The 13,289-nt window shown below is 45.2% G+C and overlaps 1 protein-coding gene across 1 annotated transcript; it reads right to left on the bottom strand.

The window, feature by feature from the left end:
* Nucleotides 1-6,441: 6,441 nt before the first annotated feature.
* On the bottom strand, nucleotides 6,442-11,637 carry LOC146295342 (cell division control protein 42 homolog). Its single transcript, XM_084696181.1, has 6 exons — nucleotides 11,582-11,637; nucleotides 10,062-10,166; nucleotides 8,351-8,423; nucleotides 8,118-8,227; nucleotides 7,776-7,973; nucleotides 6,442-7,633 (listed from the first exon to the last, which is right to left on the bottom strand). The coding sequence occupies exons 2-6, from the start codon at nucleotides 10,164-10,166 to the stop codon at nucleotides 7,544-7,546; spliced, it is 576 nt and encodes a 191-aa protein (XP_084552307.1). The 5' UTR covers nucleotides 11,582-11,637; the 3' UTR covers nucleotides 6,442-7,543.
* Between the last annotated feature and the right edge of the window lie 1,652 nt (nucleotides 11,638-13,289).

The following is a 13,289-nucleotide window of genomic DNA, read 5'->3' as shown; positions in this document are numbered from 1 at the left end:
GCGCCACATGACTGCATTTAACTTGAGTCTCACCATCTATATGTATGCAGAGACACTGCACTGTACATTGAAGAGCAGTAACAACCAACCAACCAGCCATGCACAGAGTCAGTCACATAGGCACAACCACAGCCTTATATCTATTAGATGAGCACTTCTACCAGAAAGCCAGAAAGCATGTTTTACAGGTTATCACTCAGGGACCATACCTTATTCTATTCCTGTAGTGCCAAACATTGTCATTCATACCACAAGTTTTTGTAGACTACGCACCACCCTGTCCTATGAGCAGGCACTTAAGAGGGCAGGTGGCATTATTTAGGGATAGGGTTAGGTCTTAGATCATAGGGGTTGAGAGGTCATTTCTAAGGGCCCAGACAGGCAAACAGCAGAGTAGGATCAAGGCCTTATTCACAGCAATGTTCTTCTTCTCCATCCCTCAATGTTTCTAACTGCAGGAGCCAACAGCTGACTAACTGTGTGTGTGTTTGTGTCTGCTTTCTCTGTGTCTGTTTGCGCGAGGCCTTAAATATAATGAACTGCTGTAGTCAATTTGGGACAACGAACCCAGAAGGTCCTGTTTCAGTCTGCACAGATAAGAGATGGTGTCACTTCCGTGCCATAGATCGCCTGCACGATTCTAGACACAGTTCTCGCTCAAGCTCCATACATTTCAATACCTTTTCTAGGACTCTCTCACATATCTCTGACTCAGCACACCTTCATTTTGTGACTACTCTGTCCCTCTCCCCTGTCTCCTCCCACCAGCCCTCCCTTTGTCTTACTGACTGACTGCTGACTGGCTGGTTAGTCTCTTCCTGGGTTTCTTGCTCTCACACGGTGTAGCAGAGTGCTGTCACAAAGAACCACGGAAATGAAGCACATGCACACTCCCAAGTTCTGTCTCTCTATCACACAAGCTCTCTCTCTCTTTCTCCCCCCCCCCTTTCACTGTGAACACAGTGTTCATGTGTGCATATGGGGGGAAGGGGTGGGGTGAGGAAGGGGGGTTGGGTAACATCCCATAATCACCAATCAGAAGGATATGGGGGCGGTTGTCATGGGGACCAGCACGCTGCTGCCCCTCCCCCACACAGGCGGCCGACAAGCAACATCCCATAATATCATTTTTGAGCAAAGAGAAACTACAGACCATAATATTCTTCCTGTACCGGTTGTTGCCATGGAGATAAGCACTTGCGAGGGGGTGGGGGTTACAGGCGGGGTCAGATTACCATGTAAGCCAAAATACAGACCATAATACTCCTTCAAACCCCCTCCCCCCTCCCCCCTCCTCTCTACACACCCCCACACCCTCTCCATTCCAGACATCCTTTAATGTAACACTGTCACCAGGCAAGACAGAACATATGGATGGAATCATATTGACTCACTGATAGACCAGAGGACTGTGGACAGACAGATAAGAGAGTAGCTATCTGACTGACTGGCAGGCAGGTAGAGTAAGAGACTCCTGGATGACACAATAAGAATTGTAAGAGCACATTTCCCTTGTCAGTGAAGAGACAGTTCCACTGTGAGGGGAAAACAGTGTTCATTGCTGTTGCTGATGATAATATGGCTTCCTGTCTTGCTCTAGTTGTATTCCCACAATTTCTTACTTTTATTCATGTGAATGAGGAATGCTTGCTCCATCATGTGTTGGCTTGACTGGATATAACATCATTCAAGCCAAACACATTCATGACTGCCTTCATGAACCAAGGGAAGCTGTGTGTAGAATCCCACAGATTATTTCAAACTAGTAGGATACTGTTCCTCCATGCCTTCATGCTCATAGGACAGGTCTATAAACATTTTGAGCCAAATGTACATACTGGTTAATTGGACTCCATTGGGCCTAGTCTAAATCTAAGAATGAAAAGTCTCTGTTTATATACCATTATTGGGGGGGGGGGACTGTACCCGATCTCTATTTGAAAAACGGTCTCATGGTGTCTAGAATAAGCATAAACAGCCAAACAAAGAATTAAGATGACTGAGAGGTCAAGGTCACAAGTATATCAAGCCTCTATACTGAACCAGATTTTTCTCCTGCCCTGTCCCTGACCAAAACATGGGCATGAGCACTTGGAATGGTCCCAGGGCAACGCTGATATGGCTCCGCACCTCTCCTGGCTGTCCTTGGAGGAGGAACGGCGTGGATGGAAAAAAAGAAAATGGGTAGAAAATGGGTTTCTTCTATGGTCACTCCTGCATGCTTGTATGTGTTGTCAGTGTTGCCACTCTCTGCACATTATGTCATATTAATAATAACTAGTTGCAGTTCCTTGACTGTAAACTACCCGTAGTTCATAAAAATTGGGATCACTGTTTGCAAAGATGATTTGGAAAGAGCAACACATTCAACTCATTCACATTCAACTAGGAAATTATATGAGACAATGTGGTTCTTGTGAGATCCCCAGACGGACCAACAGACAACTCCCTTCGTCTCTTACGTCTGTCTCCTTCCTTTCATTCAATACGCACCTGAGGATAGACATCCCATAATATACCACACGTCAAGCCTGCCTTGATCTCAATGCGCACACAGTGCTCCCTTAGTAACGCACACGCATTCTCAAGCACGGGTGGGAGGGAAGGGAAGAAGGGAGGGTGAAGGGAAGAGCCTTAGCACACAAAACAGGCCTAGGCCAGACCATAATATTCCGCTACCCCTCCTCCCCCTCTTTCAGCTAACCCCCCCCCCCCCCGTACTTCCACGCCTCCACCCCTCCCCCACGCCTAACAACACCGACATCCCATAATAAGCAGAGCGGCTGCCCTCCCTCCCCCCTCCTCCCCCACCTCTGCCACTCCATAATAATCGGAGTGCTAATTCACTCCCCGGCTCTCTTCTGTCTCTCTCTCTTTCTCTCACTCACGCGCACCCCTCTCTTAGAGTACAGTATGTCTTCAAACTGTAAGCACACACACACACACACGCACACACAAGGAGGCCGGTTTCTCAAAATACACTGCATACAGTGACGTCTGCCACAGACTTAACCATGCGCTATAGGTTCCTCTCCAAAACCATTTGAACTCTTTTTCTCTTGCTCTCTCCCTAGGCAGGCAGTCCTGAGAAAAGAACTGTACGCACGCTATATGACAAGTAGACAGCACAAACTTTAGGCCCCAAAATAAGCATGGTGGCCTAGGCTGTCCTTACGTTATTACTTCAGTTATTTTATGTTGTATGAGAGTTTCATTAATTTGACAGCCATAGATTTAGAAATGTTGGCTAAATGGTGTACATTGGATTTCGTCCAGTTAGTAGTTTTGGGATGTAGTCCAAACAATCGAAGAGGTTATTCTCACCTACCAGTTGTACTCATGGTGCTTAGCTTACAACACGCACACGTCAACATTACCACCCCCCCCCCCCCCTCCCACCCATCTTAACACACGCATGCACGTATGCATGCACGTGCACTCTTTCTCTGCCCCTCCCCCCAACACTCCCCCCCAATGCACACACACCCTTTCCACCCCCCCCCCCTCCTTAACACTCACACATACTCTTTTCACCCCCCTCCCCCACCCACCCATCCCATACCAGGACACGTTGTGACAAAACAAAGAGCATCCCATAATAAGACCATAGGCTGCCTTGTCGTCACCGTATGCATGGAAACCAGCCATTTCGGGGAACAAGGAAGTGAGACGGACAGATTTTTCGACTCCAGTGGCCTGAGACATTCATGCTATTCGAACGCACACACACACATACACACACACACACACACACACACACACACACACACACACACACACACATACACAATGAGTACATCCTATAGGCTGAAATGTATGTATATATATACAGCATGCTATTGTCCATTGTGTAAGTGTAGTGGTCTCTATATGTATTGAATGTGAGTGGATGTAACTATTTATACCAGCTCTGTAAACAGGTATGGTGATGGCTCTGCCAGTGTGGGCTTTGGCAATCTCTTCCCACCATGTCTCCTTATGTATCTTTGTTTAGGCAAACCGTGTGTCCTCTGAGACAGCAAGAGAGAGGGAAAAAAAAGAGAGGTCAGGTTTCTATCCCATAATGCCCCTCTTCTCCTCCCCCCTCCCCCTCCCAACCCATGGTTGCCAATAGCAACGCACTTATAATGAGGTCAAATGGGCATCCCATAATATTCACATACCACCACCACAAACTGACTCAGGCACACTAGGACAGACAGGACGTGTGACTGACTAGATTACAACACACGCCCACCTACACACGCATGTACACAAGATGGATGACCGGCAGCTTATATTTCCATGGATTCTACTTTTTCTCTACCCCTCTCAAACACCTTTCTCATGCTCTGTTTAGCTGTTGACAGTCTCCTCAGTATCAACAACATTTGAGTTGGCTCCATCCTCTGCCTCACACAAGTGCATGAAACATATTATTCAAGTGCTAAAACATTGTGTTGTCAAGCCCTGGTACATAAATGTTTAAATGAAGCATATAAATCTAATCATCCTGTGCTTTTCCCCGCCATTTTATTCTGCTGCACTTCAGTGAATGGAGCAGTGCCAAAGACCGTCAATGAGAATGGCCATTCTAAAAAATGTGGCAAATGTGGCAGACAGTGTCTACCGTGTAGACTGCATGAGCAACAAGGTCACACTTATCAGTCCATTAGGAAAACAATTAATCAGTGTTAGATTATGTCAATGGTGGAAACAATCCTTGTTAAATTGTAAAAAAAAAAAAAAAAACTCCTTTGAGCTTGGCCACCTTCTAGGGGGTCTTGACAGAGGCCCAGGGTCACAGCCTTCATGGTTAGGTCCATTCCACAAGTCAGCTGAGAGCCACACACACTGTGGAGGGAAGCCAGTTGGTTTAGGACATGTCATGCTGGGTTGGGACAAGATCCATTTTAGATTGCCAATCAAAATGGGCCTTGGAGCTGAATGTGTGCCATTTGCATGGGCCCTTTCAAAACATATGAAACACTGCCCCCTAGTAGTCTACTGGAAATGTCTTGAACCAAGTAATGGTGTTCCTTATGAGCTTTTATTATTGAAATGTCATCTGGCCCAAGGGATGAGTTTCAAATTGGTTGCTTAATAAGAATTGCATGTTGTTTTTTTTTACAGAATTAGCTCATTGTTAAGAAAAAGAAGACATTTTAAAATGATCACAGACTTCATAAGGAAATGTATTCTAATGGTTATGTACAGCATTGTGTGTATAAAATATAATAAAAAATGTCTAGTCTATTTTTCTTGTCCTTATTAGCAAATTCATTACTAAAATGTTTTTTTCATTTGCAAGGTAAAACATGCAGATGGTAACAAACATCTTATCATTTCCATAATTTAGGATATTTAGCTAAGAAAACACTGAATATAGGAAACAGCATGATGTTAATTGAGAACAACAACCACGACTTCACACTCAATGGCCGTCACCCTCTTCATCGCCTCTCCTCAGCCTCCTCCTCTTCATGTATTGTCAATGGGTTTGCAGCAGCAGACCTCACCTGCTTCACGTGTAATAGTCAGTGCAACTGAGACATGCAGCACGACAGTGCAGTTTTTCGGCTGCTGCCATGTGTGTCATGCATATCAATTGGAGAAAGCTCTTAAGTTCAGGTGGATTTTCCTCCATCTGCAGATCTGGTAGTGAGTTATTCATTGACTTGAGTGGCATCAGGTTCCCCAAGAACTGCACGGAGACCGGGTATGGTACTTCATTGGAGTACTTTCATCGCAGATGCGTTTTCCACTGGGGTAGAAGAAGACCCTGATATTAGTCACCCAACACTCTGATGGTGGCTCTGATGTCCTGGATGGGGCCATCCTTTCTCCATTTGCACTGCTGATTGAACGTCAGCCTTCCAAGCCCATTGGTCAGTCCACAGTACACAAACAGGATGACTGTGTCAGTGTCCTCACTTATGGTGTGAACAAACAAAATGTGTTCAATAAAAAAAAAAAAAAAAAAAAAAAGATTTGTCAATGAGTGATGGTGGAATAGGGCCGATGTCATGATCCATACCAACCTCCAGCTCTATGCCATGCTGCTGCCCCAGCACTAAGAGAGCCTCCTCCATGTCTCACGTGGGCTTAGCGCTCAGGTCAGCTTCCTTCATCACCTCCATGGTTTCGACTGTCATAGCCACTCAAATCAAAGCCGTTTCCAATGTTTGGCAACTTATTCGAAATGACTCATATTGCAACATGCAATTCTTTGCAACAAAAAAATGTATCTAATCTGCTAACCCTATAGATTAAGTTTTGAATGTCACTGGAAACAAAACTGCTGGGTTTCATTTTGGCCACATAGGGGTTTCCAGTAGCCTATAGTGAGGAGCTGGTATGACAGTGGCCTTCCTTGCCCCAAGACTACAATATATTATACATGCTACTATATAATGAAATAAATCATGCATGTTACTTTCACAGACTTCAAATTCAAAACAATTTAAAGAGGTTCAAGTACTTTTTTTTATTATTTCAAATCACCCCTGATTCAACAACAATCGTATGAGGCAGTTTCGACAGAGCTATGTTTGTTATTTGTCAACCGTTATTGCTTTTGCTGTTATTACTACTGATCACTACCAGCACGGTAGTAGGTATTACGAGGCATTTCATGATTTGTTATGTCAAATGAAACCAGACCAAACGACACTAAAACCATTGGCACACATCCATCAAATAATAATAAAAAAATATATAAAAAAAAAAAGAAAAGAAAAACCTCAAATGCCAAAACAGCTTACCACTGCAACATCCCCTCCAAAACAAAGAGTAAGGAAAAATATAATACTCATAATATAATCATTAATACACTACAATCTCCAAAAGAAAAGGCCAAAAGTGGAAAACTCAGTTCATGTTAACGTCTGAAGGGGGCAGCAGTCAACCAAGAGGAAGTTAAAAGCACTTGAGGTTCCAGTGGAGTAAAGGCAAAGGCAGACAGGAGAAGAAGAGTTGTTGATCTCAGCAGAAATATAAGATTGCCTCTCAGAAGCAGGTACTGGAGGCTGCAATGTTGGTGGTGTCAACTAAGACAGATATGCAGCAGAAATAGCACTAGTCTGAAAGTGTGAGAGGGTGGGTGTGTGTGTGTGCGTTTAGACTGTGTTGGTTGAAGCACTTTTTCTCTCCAGTCAGTTAAGGATTTATCAAACAGAAAATAAGCACGCTACAATGCACTATTCCTCCCTCAATCTCTCGAAACTTTGTGTGTGTGTAACTTTTAAGGCAACAGAGAATATGGACATCTCGTTACTATTGCTAAAGTCTCTTCTTCTAGGTACTGGTACAGAGATTTGATCAGCTGTGTTACTGAAGCCAGCGATGCAGGGAGCACACACCAGGTCTGTCTGTATCTAGACATTGCTCGTTGTCAACCCCTCACACCTAAAACCACATATCCCCCCTGTCATCCACTGAAGGCACTATTTAAACGAGTGTCTCGCTCGTCCTCTTTTGCTCCCACCCTCCCTCCCTCCCTCTTCCCAGATCTCTCGGTCTGTCCCCATGCCCACGTGGCCTGCCCTCGCCTCTCTCCTGGGCTCTATAACAGCATGCAGCGCTTCTTGGGCTTAGTCTCAGGAGGCTCGAGGGCCGCCAGGATAGCCTCGTCAAACACGTTCTTCAGACCTCTCTGAAAAAGGATGGGGGAGATACAAAGAAGGTATATTCTTATTTCATTAATAATCTTGTGCCATTTTCCTCAAATCTGTAAGACAACTGATGACAGCTTGCATATACCCGCCCCCCCCCCCTCTTCTCCTTTTCCCCTTTACCTGGGTGAGGGCGGAGCACTCCACATATTTGACGGCACGCAGGTCCCGAGCCAGCTTGTCCCCACTCTCAGGGGCCAGGGGCCTCTGCTTGTTCTTGGCCAGCTTCTCCACCGTGTTGCTGTCGTCCCTCAGGTCCATCTGGGTGCCCACCAGCAGGAAGGGGGTGCGGGGACAGTGATGAGAGATCTCCGGGACCCACTGCACCGGCAGTAAGGGGAGCAAGAGGAAGTGCGGGGAGCAGGTGGAGGAACAGGAGGACCAGGAAAAGAAGATTGGTTAGCGATGTGCAACACACACATCAGAGACTGAACACGCTCCACAGACATGGGCGGACACAAGCACCTTCTCGCGGACATTCTCGAACGATGAGGGTGACACGACGGAAAAGCACACCAGGAACACATCGGTCTGTGGGTAGCTGAGAGGACGCAGCCTGTCATAGTCCTCCTGACCTGAGGGAGGCAGTAAACATTAATGAGCCTTCAACAATATTGTTTATTATACTGGTTTTGGCATCTTTCAGGACAGTTAGGCTCAATGGGCAGACACTAGTGCAGAACGGTAGCTATCTTTACCTGCTGTGTCAAACAGACCCAGGGTGTAGGGCTCTCCTCCAATCATCACTGTCACTGCATAGTTATCAAACACCTGGGAGGGGGGGAGAGAGAGAGAGAGAGAGAGAGAGAGAGAGAGAGAGAGAGAGACTAACTTAATGAGTGTTTATATGAGTATGAGTGTTTTAAGCAACTCCTGTGGCCATGTGTTGACACGACCAGTTCCACTTCATTCCAAGCTCTCCGATTCCCGTAGGTGCTCAAGGGCTGTTTCCCTGTTCTCTCCATCCACACCGACACAGGTCCTGGCAGCCTGGAGTCAGGGCTGGGGGTGCAGGATACAGGCAGCAAGGGGAGGCAGGAAGCCACAGGGGGCCGCTTTGACAAATGAGCCTAGCTGCTGACAGAATCTCCAACACAGCATTAAAGACTAGCTGCCCCACCCCCCACTTGACTCAGCTGTATTACCTGCTGATGTCATAGCTATACAATTTATTCAGAATGTTGAATGTCACTGCTGTTTTCTTCCTCCATATTGTATAATATTCCTGACAGAACTGTTAGTGACGATATGATACAGGTTGAGGTAAAACATCTTGATTTAGGTCATCAAACTAGGCCGCCCTTATTGGTTATTCACAGACCTGAACTCGACACACTTAATATGCTAAATGTATGACAGGGTTTTAACCTATGAGTTTATTGTTGACTCTCAACCAGGCTGGCTGCGTTTCCAGCTAACTAATGCGTTTGACTCAGGTCCATCACTGCCCAGAAACTACTGCCTTTCCGGCCCCTTCCTGTGAGGCTGTGTGTTTGTGTGTGGGACCGTGTTTATCCAGAGAGGAAGATTGCCGACAGCATTCCAGGGTCATACCATGTCAGTCAGTCAGTCCCCCTCCCTCCCTGGACAGTGGACACACACTCCTCTACCTTCCTTCCTTCCTCCCTTGCTCACTGCCCCCCGACCACTCCCTTCCTTTCCTGTCCTCTATGATTCTGAAGCCCCCATAAAATATAACCAATTTGGGCAGAATCTCAATTGTCCGAAGTGGTCTCCTTGCTCTCTTCCATTTCTCAGTCCTATATAACATGACTGGACAGGCTACTTCCCTCCTTCTAATAAGCTGCGTTGTCAGAACAGAACAGAAATGAATGGAAGAATAGGAGGAGAGAGTCTGAAGGAAAGAAGACACTAGACTACTGGGACACGGCCCTAGTACTCTGTAACACAACTAATGCTAGAGGATCACTTTTTCTACCAAGGAAGAATGGGTTCCTGATTGGCTAAAAGGACAAGAAGGGTGGGAGTAGGGGCAGTTCAAGTTCAGACATAGACATGGAGACACGTTGGGGCATGAGAGAAAGGCGAGGCAGGGGCATGCACATACACTTCAGGTGTTAGCTAATGATGATGATGTGTTTGGACAGATATACAAATGTAGGTTCATAACTCCTGCCTGGCATGAACACCAATGTACATAAGACACGGAAAAGAAAGGACTGAACAATATGCTACAGGCTGCATCCAGGCCTGTTGGACGGATGACCGGTATGATGGGGTAACTGGTTGGTTGTTATAGCTTATACCACACACAAAAAAAGGGAACAATTGGCATACAAAATGGAAACGTTAGACTATACCCTCCCACACCCACCCCCACACACAGGGGCCCCCCTCTTCCACCTCCCCCACACACACTTGCACCCCCGTGCCCAGCATGCCACCCACCGTGGGGACATATTCGGAAGGGAACTTGTTGGTTGTGTAAGAGATCAACAGGCAGGTCTTCCCCACGGCACCGTCACCCACCACCACACACTTGATGGTCTGCATCTGGAGGAGAACAGAGGCAGAGAGGGGAGGGAAGTAAGATTAGTGATTGTAGATAGCTGTGTTTATACCTGTATGATGCTTCATGTAGAAATAAGTCACTTATGTGGCTTCATGTGGGGCTATACATGGTAGAATGGCCTCAGAGAAAGCCTGGTTGACAGAGTGCTTGCGTAAGTGCTTGGGAGAGTTAGGATAGAGAGAAAGGGGTGCAAACGACAGCAATCCCCAGTGTTTGACCCGCAACTGGCCGTTGACCCACTGGCAGGTCTGTGAATCACATGAAGTGAGAATGCCATGCGTCTTCATAGCTGACGTTTGTGTGTGGCGTCTGTGTGTGTGTTGTGTGCCTGTGAGGAGTGGACAATGGGCTGTTAGACAGTCCAAACAAGGGGTGAGTGTAAGGCAGTGTCTACAAGACAGAAGAACACTGTGACCAGCGAAACGATGAGCAACACGCATACCTGTTATATTGGTAAATAGAAGGACCACGATATGAATGGTCTTTGGACAAAGTCATCTGTATGACTGTGCCTGATATGATTAGCTAACACAAATACCTTGTCTGTTTAGGAATATACAAGGCCTGCAACTTCAACGGTTTGTCCAAAAACCCAAAAAATATTGTTTTAAAATAGTATTCAAATTATTTGAATTTAAGTTCTGCGTTCATGTCGGTCTATAGGAGTTGTGAGAAGTTTGCAAGGAAACTGTCAAGCCACTTCCGCGTAAAAATGCGAACTGGTGAACAAGGCATTGGTGGCCAGCTATCAAAGTGCATCTGCAGGCTCGGTAGAATTAAAGGCGACAGTCACAGTGAAACCTTGATAATTTATATTTGTTGGTTATGAGATTAACAAAATTGGCATACATCGCTCCAACTGCTGGAATGCTGAAAATACTTGATCTTAGCTCGCTAGCGTACGTTTTACTACCAGTAAGTATAGAGCACAGCTGGCTACTGGCTAGCTAACTGCTAGCTCTCTAATCTAGCGGCTAATAAGAAGGCCTCTATGACATTTCCTCTATATGTATTGTCCCCAATAACATGACATCAAAACAACTTTTATTATAATTTAGATAACAGGCGTTGTCAATTTTGATATCTAAACCCCACGAACAGCTTGGCCATCCAATTAGCGAAAAAACAAACGAAAAATCCAGCTATTATACCAGATTGTGTCGCTACTAGCTATGCTAACGAGATAGCTGCCTGTCAAGACAGTTAGCGAGGGCTAGAGCTAGCTGAGATAGCCAGTTGTTGACAGTTTAGTGAACAGATTCTTTGTAAAAAGAAAATCGTATCAATATACTACAAATAATTTGTAATTTATTGTAACAAATGGAACATACTCTTTTAATGTTTAGATTTCACTACTTATTTGGCAAATCCCAGACAGACATAAGTTTTTTCTTACCTTGTCACAGTCTACCACGGGCGTAGCCTATACGTCCGGGGTTTTCTGACTGGAAATCAAATCACATAAAAGAGGCGTGCCACGGATTTCAGCCCAATGGACCCATAGGACGGAAACATTTAGACACAAATTAAAACACGGAACCCTAGCTCAAATCTTACATTTATAATCAACGTCTTTGGTTATGTTTGTAAAAATAATAAAAATAAAAATAAACGTTTTGTAAAACGGACGAAGTGTATACCTAGTCATTCATTGCTCCAGACAACTACCATAGTATTGGAAAGTTGCGGGTCTTGACATTGAGACAGGTGGTGGCTGTAATGAGCCACACTGATCGCAAGAGAATTAGCACAATTACTACCTGTATCCCACAGAAGAGGAGTTTGAGGGAATAATCTGTTTTAGCATGAAGGGGTTTGTTCAGAGAAAGTCTAAGCCTGGTTTGTAGAGTAAAACAATGAAGCCTAAGCAGTGCAGGATACATTTTTCAAGAGACATTTGGGACATTCACCAGGCTTGTATTGTGAGTGCAGTGAGAGGAAATGATCTTCCTGAACAGTGTCTACTAGGTCTGAATCACAGCTGGCACAGTGGCACTGTCTTCCTGCAAGGGCCAGATAAGTCCTAGAGGATGGTTATGTTATGTTCTTTCTCAGTGGCCCCTGATTTCCATAGGAACCACAGTGTAGATTACACAGTGCTTGTTTTACAGGAAGATTTTGAGTTTAAATGGCCACGACTGAGGGATAATTAACATGGCCACAAGATGGCACTGGAGTACTCAGAGTGCAAAATCTTTCCTGGTACCAACCTCAAAAACCAGTTTGCATTTTGCAAGCCAATCATATAATTAATGTCACAATCAGAGTAATCTTTGTTTGTCTGGGATATGTGGGTGTGGAAAGCAAACGTATGTCAAACACTAGGTCTGCAATTACAAATGACTTCCACTCAATGTTTTTCTTTGGTTCGAAGCCTTTGGAATGTTATGAACGACAACACATGAAATGTGTGTTATTTTAACGAAATTGTATATTTTAGCTGGGATAATTACAAAGATGAACATGCCAACAGTCGTCCCTGCAGGATGGGATGCCAAGTTCCTGCTGCTGTAAATATCACCCTGTTTGTTGCATCCTTGTCTCCCCACTTTAGTTTTCTCCTTTTCCCTTTCTCTCTCTCCCCATTTCTCTCCATGTGTCTTTTTCTCTGAAATCCAACCCCTAAGAGGGGAGGCCAGACTTTATAGCTGTCACAGTGGCTCTCTGTTCAATGGCCTACACAAGCACACACACACACACACACACACACACACACACACACACACACACACACACACACACACACACACACACAAACACAAACACACAAACACACACACACACGCACACACACACACGCACATCCATGCCAAGAGGGGAAGATAGGAGCAGCTGTGCAGGCTAGAACAGAGACTGGGAAACCAGTCTCTAAACTAGAAGGAGGGCCACTTGTCAATCTTGCATGTTCAAAATAGTAGTTGGACGGAGGCCGAGAGCAGTCAAATGTCATTGCTGTTATCATTGCTGTTAGGCAGTCAAGGCTGTCGGTCTGATTGGTTGGAACTGCCCAGATTGGGAGAAGTATTGGAGAAGAGCTTGTTGACAAAAAGGTCAAGTGACCTTCAGATGTGACCGACCAGAAAATGAGCTAATTGTGAACCAAA

Source organism: Hypomesus nipponensis, chromosome 4, assembly GCF_054491055.1.
Source record: "Hypomesus nipponensis isolate SF chromosome 4, ASM5449105v1, whole genome shotgun sequence".
In the NCBI taxonomy this organism is placed as follows: domain Eukaryota; kingdom Metazoa; phylum Chordata; class Actinopteri; order Osmeriformes; family Osmeridae; genus Hypomesus; species Hypomesus nipponensis.
Note: the sequence above shows the minus strand (reverse complement) of the source record. Positions and strands in the feature narration are given on the sequence as shown.

Bases quoted from the DNA above. Each gene is read 5' to 3' on its own strand.
- LOC146295342 (XM_084696181.1), bottom strand. From the start codon at position 10,166: ATGCAGACCATCAAGTGTGTGGTGGTGGGTGACGGTGCCGTGGGGAAG. The intron at 8,424-10,061 runs GTGGGTGGCATG...CCCCCCTCCCAG, and splicing joins CTTCCGAATATGTCCCCACG to GTGTTTGATAACTATGCAGT. The intron at 7,634-7,775 runs GTAAAGGGGAAA...ATCCTTTTTCAG, and splicing joins AGTGCTCCGCCCTCACCCAG to AGAGGTCTGAAGAACGTGTT.